At 36.3% G+C, this 22,516-nt stretch overlaps 1 protein-coding gene across 1 annotated transcript in view; it reads right to left on the bottom strand.

The window, feature by feature from the left end:
- Positions 1-4,418: 4,418 nt before the first annotated feature.
- MTA3 (metastasis associated 1 family member 3) overlaps positions 4,419-22,516 on the bottom strand; it is an 87,037-nt gene continuing 68,939 nt past the window's right edge. Inside the window, exons 9-14 of the mRNA XM_075042796.1 lie at positions 20,613-20,801; positions 15,216-15,290; positions 9,331-9,389; positions 6,694-6,818; positions 5,257-5,408; positions 4,419-4,758 (exon numbers count right to left, since the gene is read on the bottom strand). Of these exons, the coding sequence (XP_074898897.1) occupies positions 4,519-4,758; positions 5,257-5,408; positions 6,694-6,818; positions 9,331-9,389; positions 15,216-15,290; positions 20,613-20,801 (840 nt within the window). The 3' untranslated portion in view covers positions 4,419-4,518. The remainder of the gene's footprint in view (positions 4,759-5,256; positions 5,409-6,693; positions 6,819-9,330; positions 9,390-15,215; positions 15,291-20,612; positions 20,802-22,516) is intronic.

Genomic DNA, 22,516 nt, shown 5'->3' with positions numbered 1-22,516 from the left:
TTGGGGCACCATAACCCTAAAGAGGATACAATATGATTAGAAAAACTCCAGGGAACAACATAATGAACCACAGGGTGAAACAGATTCTTTATGACGTTTTAAACAGACCAAATCTTTAACCTAGAAAAGTGATGACTGTTGTGGGTATTACAGAGGTCAACGAAATGAGGAATGCCATGGGGAAAATAATAGCGAATGAGGCTTGTTCTTTCAGATTTGAAAGGTTTTTTTAAACTAGATTTGTAGGTCTCTTTAGCTTAGAGACTCTCACTGGGGAGTTATTTCTCTTTGACATTTCATCGTATCTCTATCAAAATTCAGATTATCTAATGAATGTACTGTGCTCTATGTACTCCCTGAATTGCATTTTTCTTGGAAGCTTTGGGAAAAAAATAGTGTGTTCTTTTAATTATTTTACTGGCTACTAAAATCTGGCACAAATTGTATTCAAAGATAACAGTAGGGAAAATATTTTCATCCTAGATGCAGCCAAAAGATCTTCTGTAGCTATCAAAATCAAGGATACAAAACATTGTTTGTGAGCCAATACCCATAAATGTTACTCACTTCAGATGAATGGGTAGTTTTATGTCAGTAAAACATAGGCTGTATGCTTACAAAGACAAATCAGTAACATTTTGCATATTCTACTTAATTTTCACTTGTGTTTGTTTTATCAAACCAGATCATAACAAGCAAGTATTGTGTACCAAACTTGTTATTAAATCTGCAGATTTAAAGGTACGTTAAGTCTTCATCATAAACAGTATACCCACTTCCAAATAACTATATATATATTATACAGCTAATATATTACCATCCACTGAAAACATTTTGACAATCATGTCTACACAGACGGAGTACTGTTACCCAAATTTAAATTACTATAATTAATATATAGTTATATTCATAAAACTATATCCAAGCAGGGGAAAAAAAAAAAAAAGCCCCTCACAAATCTTCCTGTGTTGAAGTAATAAGGTTCACAGATCATGGCTCACTGCCATGTATGTATCAACATGCTTGTAAGCTTGAGTGAGATCCCATCTTGTCAGTGACTGTCTGGAGAAGAATGCCCACTCTGGTTTTCTCTGATTAAGAGACCTTCCATAGACAGGGTAATTTTGCTTAACTTGCTAAAAAAACGTGCAACGTATTTAAAATAAAATGAAGGTATTTTGCCTAATTTACAGCATGGGAATTTCCTCTTACTAAAACAGTCCACCAATTCTAATTATTCCTGAAAAATCCATCAGACAAGTTTACTGTCAACAACTACAGCGAGTCTATTCTCTTCAGGCAGAACAAAGTCCGAGATTGCCACAATGGGTTGTGCTCCTAGCAGGAGATGCCATGCCTTCTCAACCTCCCGGTGACCATCCCTAGATTGAACTGGGATGTAAATGCATTGTCTCCACTACCTCCTGCTGGCATCCGGGCAGGGGTCATGCTGTATGGTTCACTAATGAGAAAAACCTAATTCTCTGCATTAACTGAAGGAATGAAGAACATAGAATAGGACCTTGTTTTCTGCCAGTGGATGTAATGGGCCGAAGGCGACGATGTGGGTGGAATTATAGTAATAAAAAAAATGCTCTGTCTGAAAACTGTTTTTACCTAAAAGATGGCTGGGCCTGAGATTAGCATTCTCAGAGGCTTCCATGCCCCTCCAAAACAAAAGAAGTATCTGCAGATGAGTTCGGGTGGACTGCAAAAATCAATTTATTTTATGAGCAAGCTCTGACTGGCTTTTTCAGACTTTTTGTCTCAGAACTGGGAATTAGTTTCATTTACAACCTGGCACTTCAACAAATTGCATATGACTACGAAGGCATAAAACCTGGTATGCTGCTGGGGTAAGTGCCCTACCATCCTTCTGTCTTTAGATTTTACGGTTTCTGAGTGTTGGTATGGTGCCTACTGCAATACAGTTGTGAAACGCTGTTGTTCTCAAGCACTGGTTTGGCACACACAAAGAATCAGGCGAGTGACAAAGCATCTAAACAGTCATTAGATTCAAGTTTCAGCACACCAACATGGAAAACAAATTTCAAATCAGTTCTAGGATGCCCTAACCATGTCATGCCATATCACATCATGGGTGATCTGCTACTCTGGCCAGCACAATTCTAACTTTTGTAACACCAACACAGATATTCAGTCAATATTGTAATTACTTAGTGGTATTCAACATATGAAATCATTACTGTTAATGAAGTATCTCATTTAAAAATTAAAAAATTACTTGCATCAAGCTATCCTTAGAAAAGGATTCAAGGCATTTAGGAAGAGAGATCCTATTTAGTCATAACATTAAAATCTACAGAGTGCATGGAACACAGGTCACCAGATATAAGTACAGGAACAAAACTCAAAAACGTTTTTTTTTTTAGTTTGGTTTTTTTTTTTATTTACTTACTAGGCTTTACTAGAGTGAGAATATGACAATGACAATGCAGGTAAGAGTAATGTATGATTCCACAGAAAGAGATATTGCCAGAAACAGAGTATGTGTGTGTATATATGTGTGTGTATACACACAGAGAAACATAAGTTAAATTAATTAAATGAGGTATAATCTGGTTTCTGCTATTACGAAATAATTTGAACGCTATGTTCAAAAAGCATTGACAACTGTGACTCCACCCCCCCGCCCCAATCTATGCTAAGTCTAATCAGGAAATATCAGCATTCAAAAAGACAAAATTGCAAGGCCCAAATTTTGCTTTAAGCAAAACCAATAATGAAATACAAAGACTACAGGAAAAAAGAAAATCTTTCTGCTCTTGTTGTTAATCTGATGCGGCACTTTTTCATTCAAGGGAACAAAGAGGAAGCACTCACAGCACTGCCATTCTGATAGAAGAATGACTATTTCCTGCTGAAAAGCTCAGCTTTTCACTCCTTTGTTTTAAAGTTGAACTGTGTATATAACACTTGTTCTACTACGATGATTAACAGCTGGATGAAACATTTTTTTTCCATTTTTTCTCGTCATTAAACAAAAGCTTCATGTTCTTTCGAACTAAGTTACTGCAGTGAGTGAGAAGAAATATGGATATGGATAAAAGGATTCAGTGTTCAAGTGAACTTCTAAAATTATTTTTCCTCCATGATTCAGCAGAAATCAGTGCCAACTACGTAAATTAAAAGGTACAATGCTTTCCTCTCAGAAAATAACTCTTATTTTGCGTTAAGGATTAAAAAACATAATCCTAACCCAGCTTTAGACACACTTCTTCCATAAACTACAACCCATTTTATTCACACAGTGGACATATGGTTTCCTTAAATCTGAAAGCTGCTGCTGACTTGCATAGCTTTGAAAGAAGAAAGAAAATGGCCAACAGGGAAACTAAATACATAAGACGAGGACAATGAACAGAAATATTCATCAAGTTCTGGATGACTGCAGAAGTGAGGAGTTTGATGTGAAGAACGGCTGGTGTAAGAAGTACATGAGAGGAAAATAATTACTCAAAACCAGATTTTAAGCCTCCATGGAGTAAATTTCTTATAATCAACACTGACATCATCAGCATCCCACTTAAATATGCTGGGAAAACTTTTAGCGTTAATCTAGTAAACATGGTTATAAACCCAACATCTAATATCCTAAAAAAGGTGTCTTCAATTCTAATACAATTCACAGTACGATGAGCCAGCATGGCTCATCTTGGAATACCAAGCGTCTGCTCCAAGAACTGCATCTATGGAAGACTGGGAAACATAAACCAAACAGCATGAGCAGTAAAACAATGCGCTCAGCGCAGATACAAAACCTGCTGGAACGTTCAGTGACTTTGCGGCAGAACTTACACACATATGCACATAAAGAGACTTACTGTTGCTATCTACAACAACTCATAACCTTTTGTCACGTAACTAGTGAATTTGTCAAGTTCTTTATATTTTGGCTATAAAAAGAACAAGCATAATACAGACTTTTATTTAAAACTAAAATTTAAAACAGGAACGGACAAAAAAAAAAAAGATGCAACTATGATGTAATAATAAACATGGCTATCACCACCATCTGATCACCACAATAACAAAAGGGCTGTATTACAGGCCAGTTTGAAATTCTAATGCATCCTTAGCTCCTTATTCCTTGACTAACCCCATGGAGAAGTAGTAAACCAGGTACAGATCTATATTTTCTGCTCAGTGAAAGAATAAACGCACAATATAAAACCAAACTTCTTTCACACTGCCTAGTAGGAAGCATGTTTTTTATGTCACAGCATTGATTTCCCCTCCCTGCCCCCAATTTTTTTTTTAATAACAGGTTTTTGTAAGTGAATGAGGTAATAGTTATCCCCTTTTTAATTCATTTGAAATATCTCCCCAGCCTGAAGTCTGTTCAAGGCAGCCAGACTTTATCCAATGTATTGGTGATATGCTGGACAAATGAAAAAAATGAAAAGCAAAAGTGTATAGACAAGAAATGTTTATTGAAAAAGAAAATAAAATTAAAAGACAAAAATGGGTGGGAAGCACAGCACACAGAACTAAGAATTAAAAAAACATCTTACATTCTGCCTTAATGGCAGCACAGTTAATAGGGACAAAGGGACGTCTTGCTGCCTGCCGCAGCCGGAGAGTATTTTTGCAGACCTGACGGGCCAGTTTTGTCCAACACGTTGTGTGAAGAAAGAAAGCTTGACGCGTTTTCACTGCCGACTTTGGACTTCCAGTGTTACGAACTGGAGTTCCCTGTGTGGCCTGCCGGGACATGTGAGTTCTAACGTGGGATTCCTACAAAAACAAACAAAAAATCACAACCCATACATCTGAATTACAGTATTAAAAAAAATCCACAATTTGGATAAATTCACAAGGCTAATCAAATATTATGTATAAACACTAGACAAAAAAATGGGGCTTACGTAAGAAGCTGTAAAACACAGAGTAGAGAACTCTGCTGTGAGTGGATATATAATGCCATTCCAGATGAGATATTGTATAATCATATTAACATTTTATAGATAGTATATTATTTTATTGACAAGATGAAATTTGTCCACCAAAAATGCATGAAGTGGATGTTTGTTTATCTAAGACTTAATCAAGAAAGACATGGCAGGACCTGCACACTGTTCAGTTCTCCTTAAGACAGGAAAAGGATTAATAAATTGAGTTTTGTAATACCAAAGTTGAACACACACACAAAATCATGCCATTAAATATTCAAATCACATCAGTCTTGTGAAATCACCACATTTGATTTCAGGAAAGTTTATCTACAGAACCTACCTCTGTAGGTTGGCTGGAAGACAGTTTATCGTCATCTGTTTGTGTGGGCATTTTCAGGCCACCGTATTTCTTCCAATAAATCCAGCAAGATGCACACAATCTACACTGCATATTAGGAGGACCCCAAGAATACCATTGGTGAGACTGTGGAGCTAACGAGGAGAAAACAGAACAGGTAAACCGGTGCATGCTACGTTCAATATGTTAAATCCAAATGCTGTAATAGATGGCTTTATGTGGCCATGATATAGGGCACTGTAAGAGCATTATATGGATAAATATTTAATACACTTGACAAGGAGAAAATAAGAATTTAAATTTTTAGTCGATTTTTTACAAAAGCACCCCAGAAGTCAATTTCCCAAATGGAAATTTTGAAAATGCTTCCCTATTTAATTTCAAACCAGAGGCTTTGTATTGCCAAGAAGAGATTTTTCTTCCAGGGGACTACCAAAAAAAAACCCCCCAAAAGCCCCGTAAGTCCTCCACTAGTTCTAATCTTACCCTGGAAGACAGGCTTTATTAAGCTGCTTGTTACTTAGTAGAATTAGTTAAGATCTGTTTTTTTTCCTCAAGTCATGCAAAGTAAGTACTTATAAATCAAGATCCATGTAAGAAAAGGACAAGCACATCTCCTATTGACCTTGAAGATGCATGTATACCTTTATCTTGTGCATGTGGAGACTCAGCAGGAAACACTAATTTAACCTTTTTTCTTTTCTTTTTGTAATGTTTCACAAGAAAACTATTCTTTTAAAAAAATGTGATTTGAAAAACAACAAAGGATGTAACTGGAACTTCCTGTATACAAAATATGGTTTTAATTTAATTGGCGTTTCAGAGACAGGCAGCCATAGCAATGATAACTGAAGAACTGTCACATGGTAGGCCTTTTCAATTCTTCCCATTTCTAGATTTTATTGTATCCACTCTCATACAACCTGTGTTGAAGGCTGTAAGAAGTACAACAAGGACCATCAGAAACACAAAAAATACTAGGAAAAAAACCCACCAACATGCCCTCTCCCTGCCCCCCAACAACAATGGGGTGGGGATGGGGGGAGAACCCCCAAAACCCCCCAAGAAACAACTCAAAAACCCTGCAGCCTTATAGGAGAACCGAAAATAAAATTTGAATCTAGTATTCTGAAGGTAAAGGACTAATGTTTCAGTGCCATCATATTATACTACTTTATCCTTCTGTACTTTCTGAATTGTGAAAAAAAAATAATCATGAAGTGGATTTGAATATTGACATTTAATCAGTATATTGAAGGTAGCTCTAATGTAGAAGTTATTTCTGCCACACAAATCATTGAAAATCATCCTCTATAGCATGCAATCAGAAGTACATACATTTGTTTCTAAAAAACAGTGCATATTAAGATTAGCTCAAACTCCCGAATTATTAAAAAAAAAATATAAAAATTTACTTACTATAGCAGCTTTCACAAGCCCGACCTATTAGCGAGGCCTGTGCCTGATAAGAGGCTCCCATTGCTCCATTGACTGCAGCAGGTTTCCCATTGTTGCTGGATATTTGATTGGGATTTGGCTTATTGCTTTAAAAAATAAAAATAAAGGTGATTTTACTAACCAGCTAGTCAACATGAAAACAATCAATCTTATTAGCTGCTTTGATAGTCAAATTTACAGATCTTTGTAAAATGCTCTCACATGGTCCAAGCTACTTGGCAAGCTAGTAAAAGACCAAACCTCAAGGTCAAGCATTAACAAAAGTCTGACACAGCACAGAATTTAAGACGGGGGTTGCAGTCAACAGATAAGGCTTTACAAGCTAAGGCTGGACTTTGGGTGAGTATAACAAGTAAGAGTAGTAACGCTGTCTGTAATACTACAAGGCTGTCCACCCTAAAAGAGGGTCTGTTGCCTCTTATCTCAAGCAGAAGTACATACCTTCCGACCAACTGCAATAAATGTGAATGTACTATAACCCTGGCAAAGTTCGCCCATATAATATCAGGCTGTTCTGTCTGGATTCTGTCCTAAACTACTTTCTCTCTGAGAAGGCTGAAGAACTGGGTTTGGATTACTGTTTTGTTATATTATTATTGTGATTATTTTACCTACTAATACTTCAGTGAAGTAGGACTTTACAGGTCAGTTAATTCAGAGAGAATTAGTATACTCCTCACCAGGTTAAGTACAGTATTTCCAAAGCTCCAACTTTGTGGGTGTTAATTACCCCTTTGACACACTATACTCTCAATACAATGCAAGGCTGGATACACTGATTCCTAAGATGATTATTCATTACTTTAGGTAGCATAAAATATATTCAAGACTAGTTAAAATGAGTCACTAAAGAAATCTTTGCTGTATCAAGTCTCTAATCCAAATGCCAGCATGTCTGACTTCTGCCGCCTTCTTTTTCACTGTATCCACTGAGAGACACTTTTACAATTTCCAGATACCCTTTATCAAGTACCGTGGGCTCAAGGTACAAGGGAAGGGATGGAGAGATGATCAAGTCTTGCACATTATGATCTGTTGCTTAGTTACCTTCCAGAGAAGCCATGAATTGAAAGGGACCCTCTGGTATTGAGGGCAGCACCTTGCTTTTGCAGGAAATACCTTATGAGCAAGTTCAAAAAGGTATTCAGCTCTGAGAATCAATTCTACTTGGATTTCAAATACTATAAATCAGTCTTGAAACAGAATGTTAAGCAATCCATTTGACCATGAGTGCCCTAGATTGCACAGTTATCAAAGACTTGAGAAGTCCTACCGCCCTCTTACCATTGACTATGCATTTTGCCTTGACATGGAGGCAAAAGACAGACAGTAAGAAAAAAAAAAACTACAGAAATCCTACACTTCATAACAGGTTTTGTCATCCAATACAACTAGTCCCTCCTGCGAATATATTGGCAAAAGTCCTGAATTGTCCACATGGACCAAGGAAATGGAACTGAAAAAGCATTATGTAAAGACTGAGCATCTTACAGTTTTCCTAAAGCAGCCACTTCCCTGACAAGGTTAGGGAACACTCATACTAGAGTTTTCAGCTTTTTTTAAAAGGCATCCTTTATTAGAGACTTGAGCTTCAAAACTCACAACGTTTCTTCAGAGATGAGATTAAAAGAATTAATTGAACAGTCTGCTGTATTATTAAATCTGTTTAAGAGAGAAAAATCTGTATGAAATATGGAAATGAAGCTCTATTATATGCAATTCATATAAGTCATCAAAAAGACAACAATGGATTTTCAAAGTATTTCATTTGGTATTCTAGTCTTCCGTTATACAAACACTCAAACAATGGGAAATTCACATATATATAAACTAAATATAACCACAGAAAGCTTAAAAGAATGTCATCTGTAACCCTTTCCCTTCACATAATCTTGAGGAAGTTATGAATATGAAAGAGACAGATTACATCTTGTTTCTGTAAACTACATGTTAACAAAAGCAGATATAGTACTGAGTTTAAATTAAAAAAAACAGATTTAAAACCCCTCAGAAGAAAACAGATTTCATTAATAAGACTTGTTCAAAGATATAAGATTTTGGCCTGTGTGCTACCTTTAATTTACAGTCAGAACATCTCTTGTCTCTAGCCAAAACACAGACTGTATCAGCAAGATAAAACTGTAATGGGAAAGTATCCGATTTTATTTTATGTAACATTAACAACTGCTTCTGTTTTGAAATACAGCATTTACAGAAATACGAAGTGTTGTGCTACAGGGATTCAGAAGCAATTTTCTGGAGAAAACACTTTTAAAATTATAAGGCCCTTCTTGCATGTGTGAAGTTCATGTAGCATTTCATCACCTTTTGTAAAACTTCTCATCATTCCAGAACAGGCAGTTTGCAGGTCAAAGACAATGGGCTCAGTTAAGTACGAAGGTTTCACTTATGGCGAGAGTTTGTGGCATTTTCTGATTATATCACTGTATGTTCTGTTTGTATATAACAATTATTTAGAAAGTAACTATTAAAAAGACAACTAAGAAAATATCATGCATGTTACTGCATGTAACTGCATGTTACTGTTTCAATTTTACCTGTGCATTATTAAAAAAAAAATCACTTTGTTATACTCACTAGGTAGGGATGTATACTTGTTTCAATTTACTTTCTGCTTCAGCCGCTTTCAGACGTTTCTAGTTGAAAAATTAACACATTAAAATATTTTATTATATTCCAGTACAAGATTTCATAAAATTATTTCTATTTTGTGATTCCACAAGAACCTCCAAAACAAGTGCACAAATCTACAAGATGAAAACCATGAAAAATGATTTCTCTGGTTTTATTATTAGTTAGAAATTATAGCATACTATCCTCCCCAGTAAAACTCACAGGCCTCACATATGACAACAAAACTGTAAAAACGACAATTATAATTTACATAAATTACAACTACATAAACATGTATGACATTGTGGCTAAACCTCATTGCAGAATAAGTAGAAAATAAATGAATGAAATTGCACATGATGAGTTCCTCATCAGTCAATGTAACTCGATACTTCCTGCGTGCTCTGTCAAGCCTGAGGCTAGTATTTTATAAGCAGTATAAGAAAGGGGAACAGTAAAGCCCAGTGACTGTTAGAAATAACTAAACATCTACATCCGTTAAGTGCCATTAAAACTGTAGCTCAGGAACACAGCAGTAGCAGGACAGCTACATGACTATCAAGACAGTCTGTGAATTTAATGCATTGCACTCAAGGTAGTAATACTAACTTCTAAAATGTTGAGGAGTAATAGTTATTGCCACGTATTATACAAGTAACTAAGTAATTTTTTCAGCAATGGCACAAGAAATACAGAGTTCAGATAACCAGTAGACATCTGAAACATTTGTCCTTATGTAAAAGATGAAGGAAAAAAGATTATTTCTCTGCTCTTGCTGTACACAAGACATTACTTTTGTTCGCTTGGGAAAAATAAAAATAAAATTAAAAAAAAAAAGAGAGAAAAGCAGTTGAAACAAGGTCAATTTTATCACAGAGGAGGAAAAAAAAGGGGGGGGGGCATTGATATCCAGCAATAATAAACCAACACTACCTCCCCACCTCTCAAGATCCCCCCTTTTCCCCCTTTCTTTATCAGGTGTTTAGAACTCAGTTGTCCATTTCACCTTCAACAGCCAATTCTCTTCTTTGCTACACTCCTATTTTCTGGTATCCAATCTTTGCAAGATTCACAATCCAGGAAGGTATTTCCCATCTTGAGAAAAGTATCATCAAAAATTCTGCTCTGAGAGTTTTTTGCCTTAGCCACAAGGCAAGTCACAGGGTTAATCAGCTTGCCTGGTCGAATAGCCTGAGTAAGCCTCCTCATGTAAATGGCTGCTCTTTTCCATTTCAGAAAGTTGCCTCTGTGCTGTCCATCACCGTAACTCTCATTTATAAAAGTTGCATCTTTGAGGAGCAATCAAATAGACTCCTAAGCAGTCCATGCCATCACAAATTAATTCTCATGCAATATGAGAGCCCTTTTCCATTTATTTCCATGATAGGCTTTTTTTTTTAAAAAAAACAGGTTTTTGTTGTTCACAAATGCCTAGTTGTGTTCAGAGCTACAGAAGTGACTTCCATTGATACATCTGGTGCAGTTGTGGTCTTTCCCCAGCACCAGGCTTGGCAACACTGCACTACCCTCAACGGGCCTGTGGCAAAAACAGAAACCTGGTATGCTCTGTCTGCTTAAATCAGTTTCTACAAGAGCAAGGAGAAAGAACAGCAGCAGCAGCAGCATGTTCCAAGTCTCATAAATTGATAGTTTTTAATCTGAGAACATTTCACAGCCCCAGCAGAAGAGCTCTCAATGGTGAACTCTTTCTGCTTAACAGCTTCAGGCCACAGGCCTTCCACAACTGTTTCTCTTTCCTTTTCATATTCTACCCAACAACATAGAATTTGCTTTCAAACTGAAAAAGCATGTGAGACTGTAGGTCAGCAGGTAACGTGTTCCACAGAGGTTCATAACAAACCAGTCCCATTCTACAAAAAGAACGAATAAATCTCACTGCACACCTAGCAAGATCATCAGAGAAAAAGAGAAAAACACAATAAAGGGAAAGAAATGAGGAAAGTAGCCTTGAAGCACTGCCAAAATGTGAAGACATTTGTAGGAAGCTGTTTCGAGCCCTGATGGCAGCGTCAGTGAGAAGTGACCATACACATTAATTAAATTTTGGCATACTTTTAGTGCTGGCATAGGGGTTGTAAGGAATGCAGTTTTAGCAATGCTTTCATCCTTTATTTACTAAAATAAATGACAAGCCACCTTCTATGAAATAATCACACAATACCATTTCAGTATAAGCTATATTTTTACACACTAAAACTATGGTCAGCATTGCTCTCTAAAAGCAAAAGAAAATGTCACAGTTTGAATTCACACTGACCTATCAACTTTTAAGTACAGAGAGAAAAGAAAGGATGCAGAAACAAAACTATCAACAAATAGTTGCAATTTCTTAGATGAAACCTCTGCCTGTTGAAGTTTAGAGGATGAAAACTGGTAAACTGTAAAGGCTGGAAGTTGAAATTGAAAATATTTAGACAAGAAACAAAGCACCAGTTTGAAACAACAAGAGTAATACATCACTGGAGCAATGTAACAAAGTGAGATGATGCTTTTCCTGAAAAAAAATTTACATCTGATCTTAAACAGTAACTATTTCAAACAAATCTTATAGACTGCATTGTAGGGGAGGTCAAGCTACACTAACCCTGCTTTTCACCTGGGCTTCACTACTTTTAATCGGCCACCCTTGAAACTGAATGTTACTTGTTTTTAGGAACTTTTGTTATGAATATCAACTGACAAATATCCCAAGAAATTACCATTTCCCTATATTAGTACTGTTTTCAACAGTGGAAATAAATAAATGAGAGGGAAATATATTGTTGTAGTACAGTAATTTAGTTATCCTTACATATGTTCTCCTTTTTCTGTTGCAAAGTCTCAGTAAAAGTCTTTTCACATTGAATCAGATTTTTAGGAACACTTCAAATAAGGAGAACACATTTCATTCAGTGGTATCAGCCACCTGGCCTTCCTCAAACACTATATAATGTAGTGGTCATGAAAAGTGCCAGATCACCAAGAATGATTACCCAAGGCCTGAATTAGTTTTGCTAAACAGCTTCAGCACAGACTGAGAACTTCAACGTATCTATTTCCCTTCACCTTGATGTCAAGGGAACATGCTCTGAAGGCAACGTGGCAGCAGTATCTCCCCTGCCATTAAATCACCACCTTTAGCTACCAAGCAGGAATAATATTTAGTAGCAATTATGACAAGGTGTCCTGGTTTTGGCTGGGATACAGTTAATTTTCTTCTTAGTAGCTGGTACTGCGTGTTTTGGATTTAGTGTGAGAATAACATTGATAACACACTGATGTTTTAGTTGTTGCTAAGTAGTGCTTATCCTAAGTTAAGGATTTTTCAGCTTCCCATGCTCTGCCAGCAAGCAGGTGCACAAGAAGCTGGCAGGGAGCACAGCCAGGACAGCTGACCCGAACTAGCCAAAGGGATATTCCATAGTACAGAACATCATGTTCAGTATATGAACTGGGGGGAGTTGGCCAGGAGGCACAGATTGCTGCTCCGGCATCAGTCAGCACATGGGGAGCAACTGCATTGTGCATCACTTGTCTTTTCTTGGGTTTTATTTCTCTTTTTTTTTGTTTTTCTTATATTCATTTTCATTACAATTATTAGTATTATATTTTTTATTATTACTGTTGTTGTTATTGTGTTTTCTTTTACTTTAGTTATTAAACCGTTCTTATCTCAACCCACAAGTTTTACTTCTTTTTTTTTCGATTCTCCTCCCCATCCCACCGGGAGAGGGGGAGGAGGGAGCGAGTGGCTGCATGGTGCTTAGTTGCTGGCTGGGGTTAAACCATGACATAAGTAAATCTTTCTTATGCCTGACATAATGCAGCCAATTCACACAAAAAAAAATAAAGATAATTAAAGAGCAAATTTTCATATTAAATCACACCAATCTAGAATTCAGAGACTGTATTTTATGCATAAGATTCAAGCATGTACGTCTATCTTTTTCTCTTCCCATTCCCTCAAGCTGCCCTACGCCTCAAGCATGATATTTAGATAAGAATGACTCTGAAACTGCCACTTTCTTACTGAACATATTTTCTCCCTGAAATGCATTCAATTATCACAGCTTGTTCTGGTGGGGAAAAAACCCCTACAGATATCATTTTTACTGAACTGTATTATTTTTACCATTCCAGAACAAACTAAAGAAAGGCAGGAACAAGTTCTGGTCTCTCATTAGGAAGGATTACAGAAATGTTAGCCAGGATAAAAATGAGGTATTTGGCCTACACTGGTTTTGTTACTGATGATCATATGCATGACCCTGAAAAAACATGTCTAAACCATTCAATCACGTGGTGTACTGCCATGTTCTGAGTTCAGATGTTCTAAGTTTACTTCGTTACAAGTAACACACAGGCATTTATAAGAGCATTCAATTTGTAGATAACCATAAAGCCTATGCGCTTTTCTTGTGAGGCTAAAAACCTAATCCTGTGAAAGGATACACAAACTCAACACACCATCACACACCTTGATCATTGTAGCAACAGAATCACAGCGAAGCCCTAGAGAACTTTAGGAAGGGTGTCTTAGTCTTTTGCCAACCACTCCAGAGCAAGTATTTCAGAAAAATTTCACAGGAAACAAGATCAGTCTCTGCGCAACCTAAGAGTGTTGACAAAACTCAATTTGCCCTTCAATTTATCCTTACTCCATGGCTTTCAGTATTAATCATATCTTTTTATGCGATTCTTCAAGATCATCTGTCACCCAATCCTTAAGAGCTGACAAACGGCACAGGAAATCTCTGCTGGCAATACCTTTCTAGGATAAAGATTAACAGCGCAAAAAAAGTGTTGGAAGTGAAATATATGGTGACAAACCCAGAAAAACATGCCTTTATACACAGCATATTATTTTCTGTTTGTATTATCCATAGAACTAAAAGGTCCTAGTGATAGTCCAAGATTCTACTACGTGGTAAAAGATGATTCCCTTACTTTCCATATCCTAACCTGACGATGTAGAAATGCTTTCAAATAAACCAGAACAACCTGAAGCAATCATCCTTCTGACACATTGTAACAAATCTGGAACAATTCCAAAGATCCATATCTAACAATACAATGGTAATCATAACAGCATAAAATTTCTTTTCAACATGCTGTACACAACATTGCCACTAATTATGCAGCAAGTAAAGGGGCTACAAACTTAAATGTTAAATGATAAATTAAAATGGAGTATTTTAAAATATTTTATATATCTAAACCAAAGAGTAAATATATTAGGAGTGCAATATATAAAAAGCACCAACACTAAAATTTTGCCTAAACCTTCTTAAAATATCCCAGTGTCGGTACCCAATATGATCTTATGTTTCTGCTCCAGAGCAACCCAACTAACTGAACATTCAATCTGAAGGATGAACACATCCACTGTATGCAGAATGTTCTCAATTTTGTTCTTAAATTCTGATAATGCCAAAGTAATGTTTTATCGTGAAGTACCAATAAAAGGTTCATAACATTAGCAACCACTTTAAAACAATGTATTTTTCCTTTTCCTTCAGTCCCATGCACAGTGTCAGAGCCTAAAGCATTTGCTCTGCAGCCCATTTCCTTCTTATCCCATACTGCAGTAAGAACCAGGAATTATACTGCTACACACCACCATACAATACAAATGGCTTAAAAAGCTCTTCACAGCTATGTGATGTACAGTAAGCATCAGAGGATCTGACAATGCACTCTGTGAACAGCACAAAACCACTGGTCTATAGCCTGAAATATTACCATAGACCTCCCAACATATCTCTTTTTATGAACACAAACAGATTTTTATGCATTAACATGTTCAGATTTTTTAAGAATGTGGCAGACTGAAATAATCATTAAATTACCTGCTGCACATATCTGTCAGTGGTTTTCCACATGTAATAATACTCAATGATGCTAGTCAGTGACTTCCAAGGGAGCTGAAAAACATTTGTTACAAATTAAAGCGGTTCCAAGAAATTGCAATGTCCACATCTTATTAAACATGTTAAAATCAAGTAGTTGATATACAAATACTAAAATGTGAATATATTACATACCTACATTAAAACCCATATGCAAATGAATACATACTACTATTAATAATACACAACCTTTCTTTTATCATTAACAAGGATGCAGAATTACAGCAATATTACACATCCAAATCCAAATGTAATATCCTGTTTAAGCCATATGGTTAAAGAAAATGATCAAAACAGAATCCAGATTTCCATCAGGAAACACAGAAGGCAGTATCTCTATTAAAAGTGTATCAGATGGAGAACAATTTAAGAACTAAAATTAATCATCTTGACAAGACTGCATTTGAGTCTCACGATAATTTTACTCTTAATAAATACAATGGTTACTGTACTTAGTTCACAGGTTTTTCAAGTCACATAACAACTCAGCCTCTCATACAATACCACTTGGTTTTGCACAAACTTCCACATACCCTCGACCATTAAACAAGAAATGAAAGGATGCTAGGGACAAATGCTACCTTGAGCAACAAGAGTCACACTTTCAATGAATGTTTCACAAGAATCTCTGTGCAGACTCAGGGCAATTGATGATGATGATGATGATGATTTTGGGTGCACATGTTCATTGGTAAAACAAAAATGTATTAGCCTAAGTTTAGGGGAGAAAATTAAGCATGCAGCAGCCATTTTTAATTACTACCAAATAATCTATTTAACTCCATAAATGGCTTCTATAATTTAAATTAGTACTTCTCTTACAAAATTCATGCAATTTTTCTTCATAACCTAGGAACATGCTACTGTTTTGTGCATTGTATTTTCTAGATGCATGCATTAACGCCAATATTCTCTGCTTCCCAGAAATGAAGATCATTTTTAGGAAGTCCCAGAGAACACAGGTGTGGAAACTTATCTTTCCAACCTTACTCACTCCACTTTGAGGCTTTCTGCATGTATTAAGCCAAAAGAATATGTTCCTGAACCTTTAATTAAGTTCCTAAAACAACAGAGGAACACCTTATCAAGCTGCCTCTCCCTGCATGCAGAGCTGACAGCCAGTTTTTCATGCTGCTTGCTTGCAGACACTTAGAGGAACTGAGTCTGGCTCCCACCTCTGCCTTTCATGAGCTAGGATTCAGGTCCACAGACTTAGCTGTGAATTCTTTCTCAGGCAGTGTACCACAGTGTGTAAATCCCTGACCATTTGCATTTAATTAAAAAGTAGCAGTGTAACAAATGCAGAAGCTGATGTTCCAATAAATAGCGACACAATTTGGTTTACTGAAATCCTTTTACTTTCACAGGTAAATTATGCCTTAAGAGAAATCTGCCCAAGAAAAGGCCAGCGACAGGAACACGTGTTTGGTGTGAGGTAACAGATGAGCTGCTTCTCAGTCTTTAGGTCCATATTCTTCCTGGCATCCAGATGAAACACTGTCACCCCAACTACCTTCCATTGTCAACAAGTACATTTTAGCATCTCCTTATTTATTTTCCTTCCTGAACACTTAACACATCCATGCTATAAGATTATGTTTGCCATTTCTCTAGAAAATATTTCATTCTGTTCTAACTTGTGACACCAGTATATTCATTCACTCAGTAGGCATCTACAATTAAAGAAAGGTAAGTAACGTGCTTGGATGGATAACCATAATCCTTTTACATTTTGATTCACAACTCAGAAAACCTGTTTGACACACTGACTATGAATATCCTGTATTCTGTTTACCTATGCACTTAAATGACAAAACACTGTAGAGGGACGTGAATTTTCCAGAGGTTGCTCTGAACTGCCAGAGAAGCTGTGAACAGTCATAGAATAATGTACTCTCATTACCAAATTCTATTAAACGCTATTTGAAAGAAGTAAAAATGACTATCTGCGTGACATTTTTGTAGGAGAAAATTAGCAGAGAGGTGTCAGCAGTACAAAAACAGGGAGAGGGAATTTTCAGTTTCTTTAGTTTCTTCAGGGTAAAAATGGCCCACTCCAATCAGACCAGCAGGAAAACCTTAGGATTATGAAGTATCTTAAAAGGAGTATGTTAACTTCAAGGAATGTTTCCACAATTTTCTGAAGTTGGAAAACAGTTGCTCCTGTTTTCTATAAACGGTTCAAGTTTGATTCCCAAGGCCTTTCCTGCCATATTTGAGAAGTAATAGTTATAAATTTGTGAAAACTGTTGATAATGAAAAAATAAGAAATAACAAGCATAACAGCTGTCTCTTACCATTAGGAAAATAGTTATATTTGGAGAACATAAAATATTCAGTCTTCTTCCTTTCTACTATCCTGGGATGTAAAGTAATTCAAGTACATCAAGTAAATTCAATTAACTTAAAAGGTTTAGGATGATTAGGATTCATAGAGGTTCTTAAAAACAGCAAAACCTCAACAAATGAGCTTCTATAACAGTTGATGAGTCAACAGCTGATGAGAATGATTATTCAAAGGCTAGACTGGTAATTTGATAAGAAATGAGCTTCTCCTGTCTATAAAAAAAAAAAGGCAAACTCCTTTACACAATTTAATTTATAATAATTGTCTTGCTTACTAATATTTAACATTTATAGCTTAATGCTTGAGCTGCACATTGAACATCAAACAGCACCAGTTCTTAATAACTGCTGGAAAAATTAAATGAACCCGCTCTTTAGAGAACTATCATGTAAGGGCTGCAATTGCAGCTGCCATGCCTTGCAAGTCCAGGCCGATTCAGAAAAGGCAACTCCTCTGGCATATGACGACTCAAGCAGGTACTATATAAGCCTTCTGCTTCAGGAGACTGCTACCAACCACTTTCTGCCATGCAACATGACAGTCTTGCCTGTACTGTGGCACCACTGCGTGACTGCTTAGGTTCGAGTTTAATCTCAGGCACCACAGGATTTAATTTTATCATTAAATTCTACAGGGACACTCGAACAAGTTCGCATGTATACTACCAGTGCATTAGCTTCTTTGTCCATGCTCTTACAACACATGTAAGAGTACTTACTTTTCAATGACTAGCCACTGAAGAGAGGGATGATAATAGACAAATGTATTCTCATGGAGAATCACTGCTGAAGTGCTACGTATTTATTCCTACCTCACCTTGCAGAAGCTTTTCATATATCCACGATCTAAATCTTGAAGGACTATTTTAGATGATTACTTAAAACCCAATGTTTGTTTTCAAATCCCTATACTTTTAGAATGCAACATGGCAAGTGAGAACACATAAATTATACTCTAGAGAAATTAAGATATCCCAAGATTACACAATGATTAATATAATTGAAAGATTTCAAATTACATAGAATTAGATCAAGACTGTGCACTAAGTTACCAATACCATATAAATTGATATGTAAAATAGATGTTCTTCTAATGATGTTTTAAAAATGACATGTCACTTTTCCAAGGGTAAAAAAAAAAGTGACTAAGGATAGACAACACCCCATTCTAACTAAATGAGACTGTAATTAATTAGTGCCCCACATCCATTTCTGCTGCCCTCAGTAGGCTATGCAACCCTACCTCTAGATCTGTGCATGTGTCTCACTTTGGGAGGAGGGCAAGGGAAAATATCTCTGTTTTGGGAAGAAAGATTCAGTGAAAGAGGGAGAGTGTCAGGAGTCTACCTGAGGTAAAATCTGAACATTTTAAACAGCTTCTAGTAGACTCACTCAAGTATCTAGCATTTAAATGTTACAAATGCATAAGCAATTCCTGCAACACATTACTCCACTGTATCACTTTACTGTATGCATATCAACAGAATTACATGTTACATACCACAGAAATTATACAAAAAATAAAAATACTACATAAATACCAGAGACAAGGCTTAGGTATACTTGGTCACAAATTGTGTTAGGACTCAACTTGTAAATAGCCAATAAAATCTGTATTATATGCTTTAGGCATTTTGAAAAGTCAAATACTATGTATTAGGAAACATTTAGTTAGAAGACATAGCTACTGAACTATGGTAGAGTTACAGCTGAGGGCCATTTATCTGTATGAGAAATAATAAGGAACTGTAGTTTACATTAAGATTTCAGTTCTAAAACTCTATAAAATATTATTTTCCAATCATATTTTCTTGAACTTAACAGAACTATTTCATCCATGATGCAGTTTTCAACTTTATGTGATGAATGCAGTGAACATTTTCTCGCTTCGGAATCTCAAAATTAAGCATGCAGATATAATACACCTGTCAAAATGTCAGTTCTTCACAAAAACAATAGCCTTTCCTTCCCACCTTCATTCAATTATCTGTTTCATTTCACAACCATGAAAGTGAAGGAAAGACAGCTTAGCTCAGTGCCAAGCCTCCTCCCACTGCCCTGCACCCTATTTTGGAAGGACTTCTACATTTACCATACAGTACCATTTTCCCCTCACGGCTGAGTAACTTCCACAAAGAAAAAAAATCTGAGTTCTCAGAGTCAAGCAGAATGAGATTGTTGTGAAAAATGTTTCAATCCACTTCAGTCTTAAATAATGGAATACCTTTGGCTCAAATCCTAATCTTTTCACAAAGCCCAACTTTAAGCTAGTACAACAAAGGAAATCTTTTTCCTTGAAAGAAAGAGGCTCTCCAAGAAATGTACAAAAAAATTTGTAGACAAATTACTAGCAATTCCAGCAATCAGTGTTAGAATCAATTTCATTCCATTACTCTGCATTAGAATTCAGCAATTTAAAGCTTTGCTGCCCTATAGTCTGATACTTCAGTACCAAAACCAGTGTAGTTAGAACGTAATGGAAAACATTTCCTTTACTTTTCAGAAGTGCCAAAATACCTAATATGTCAAAATAACTCCCTGTAGTGCACTTTAGAAGCTATCTGAATATAAATTTCTCTCTTCTAACCATAGAAGGAAACCCCAGCTTTCCAAAAACACTCAGGGGAGTCAGCCACATAGCTACTAATGAATTTCACTGGAAATTGTGGAAAAGTTCCGAAAAGTTGCTGGAACTTTTTGAGATGCTTGTAAAATCCTTGTAAAAATCCTTATCAAAACACATCAGCATGAGACATCCTATTTGGTATTAAACCATTTAAACAGATTATTTTCTGTCAACACCTCCCCAAAGAATGGCACTGAACAAGAAAGCATACTGACCTTCAAGCCAGATAAAATGTATTTATATGTTAATTACATATATCAGCTATACAGATAGCTCCTCTAGCTAATCTTCCAAACCTACAGAAAGCAGTTATGCTCACCCATGCAACGCATAGTAACAGAAAAGTGTACTACTTTCATACTTACGAAGTCTTGTCGAATGTCATTGAAGTCCTTGCCATACTTTTCCAATGCCTCTTCAAATAAACTAGCTTCTGATGCTGACCACTCTTCCATTTCATCCCTACACAAGACAGGCCCTCCAAGTGGCACTAGAACACTGATGGCACTGCTCAAATCATAGTTGTGTTTATGCAGTGTATCCATTGCATGAAACTAGCAAGGAGAAGGAGAGAATAAAAAACGTGTTTAAATAGACAGTAGTCCATTTCAGTTAATGCAAATTCAATGTATTATTTTCTATAAGCCATGCAAGAAGCCTCAACTAATGCTAAATTTAGAATCAATCTTGATATCATAGGTTTTCTGTTGTGGAACATAAGGAAAATAATTCATTAATTATTTTGGCAAGGGAAATGCCTTAATAAATTGTTTACTAAAAATGACATTAGTTTAATAGTTCCTGCAAATTACTAGCAAACATTTCTAGAGAATCTTTAGCTGGTAGAAATTGGTTCTAAGTAACCCAATAGAGACAGTGGTATATATTGACCGAAGAGCCATTTTCAATTAACAGAAGTTCTAAACAGTAGATGTCTGGGCAGCTGTTCAGCTATGTGCTCAATGTTCTCATTGCTGGAGAAGAAGTCATTCATTCTTTTCATTATCATCATACTGAAAAAAAAAGCAAGAATTTTGTCCCTTGCTAAACTCTGTCGTCAGAGATGGGTATATGAGGTTTCTTCGGTTAATTCACTTTCTGTTATAAAAAGTGAAAAACAGAAAATGAACAAGTTAGGGCATTCTTCACCTTACAGGTGACACTGAATGCTTACATCACTAACCAATGATGGGGAATATGAAAAGTAAGCAACTACATCACAAATCCACCTGCACAGAAAATGAGCAACATACAAAAGCCTTTCTGACTCAGCATCCCAAAAGACTCATCACTACAATCTTAAATTGCTACGCTGAAAGAAGTATTAGAGGTATAAAGTGCAATAATGTGTGTGACTGTCTAACTTCAGTCTCCTACCTCTTTGTCCCACCTCAGTGATGAGCTGTAACTGTAGCATGCAATCTCTCACACAACCTTATACTCATGAGAGGGGGGCACCCAAAACCTTTCAAGGAAGGAACACTCTTGCATTATGTGTCAGTATAGGACTTAACAGAGCTAATCCAGTTGAGCTTCCGCACACAAATGTACTGCAAATAATGAATTCTCCTTATCTTTTGGATCTCCTATGAGTGGCTAAAATCTTTCTCCAGCTTTCAATATACCTCCTTGAAATCTATCAAGCACAAGATTCTTGAACTGCTTCCTCTGCAAGAAGTAATATCACAATTATCCTACAATACGTCATTTTACTTGTGGCTCAGGTTGAATTCACCAGCCTTGAGAAAAAGCCATTGTTAAAATGAAGTATTCTAATACAGAAATATGTAACATAATGCCAAAATCCATAACATTCAGATTAGAGAATGTAAAGTGATATCACTTGTTTATTGCTTATCATTCAGGCAATGGGTAAACCAGGCCTAAAGATTGAACTCCTACAGTGTATGTGTTACCAAGGTTTAAATCTTTGTTTACATTGCAGCCCTCATGGAAAAGCAGTACGTATCAGGCATTTTCTGAGCAGCTGCTAAATCTGGATCTATTCACTGATACCAACTTTCTTAAAAATGACAACAGAAGTCAATAAATCAGGATCTTGCTTTTGCCTTATGTTTATTTTTCCATCTATAATAAGCATCTGATTCCATAAAGCTTTTTTTGATATTACTAAAGAAAAGATTCATAATGAACTCCATGTGTAAGTACTGTCTTCACGGAGCTGTTGTGTGACAGACCACTGACCAGTTCCCATGATAACAACTCTTTGCCTTCTGCAGGTTTGTCAGCCCTCACCTGCAATTAAAAT

The sequence above is a fragment of the Buteo buteo genome, chromosome 12 (assembly GCF_964188355.1).
Source record: "Buteo buteo chromosome 12, bButBut1.hap1.1, whole genome shotgun sequence".
NCBI classification, from domain to species: domain Eukaryota; kingdom Metazoa; phylum Chordata; class Aves; order Accipitriformes; family Accipitridae; genus Buteo; species Buteo buteo.
Note: the sequence above shows the minus strand (reverse complement) of the source record. Positions and strands in the feature narration are given on the sequence as shown.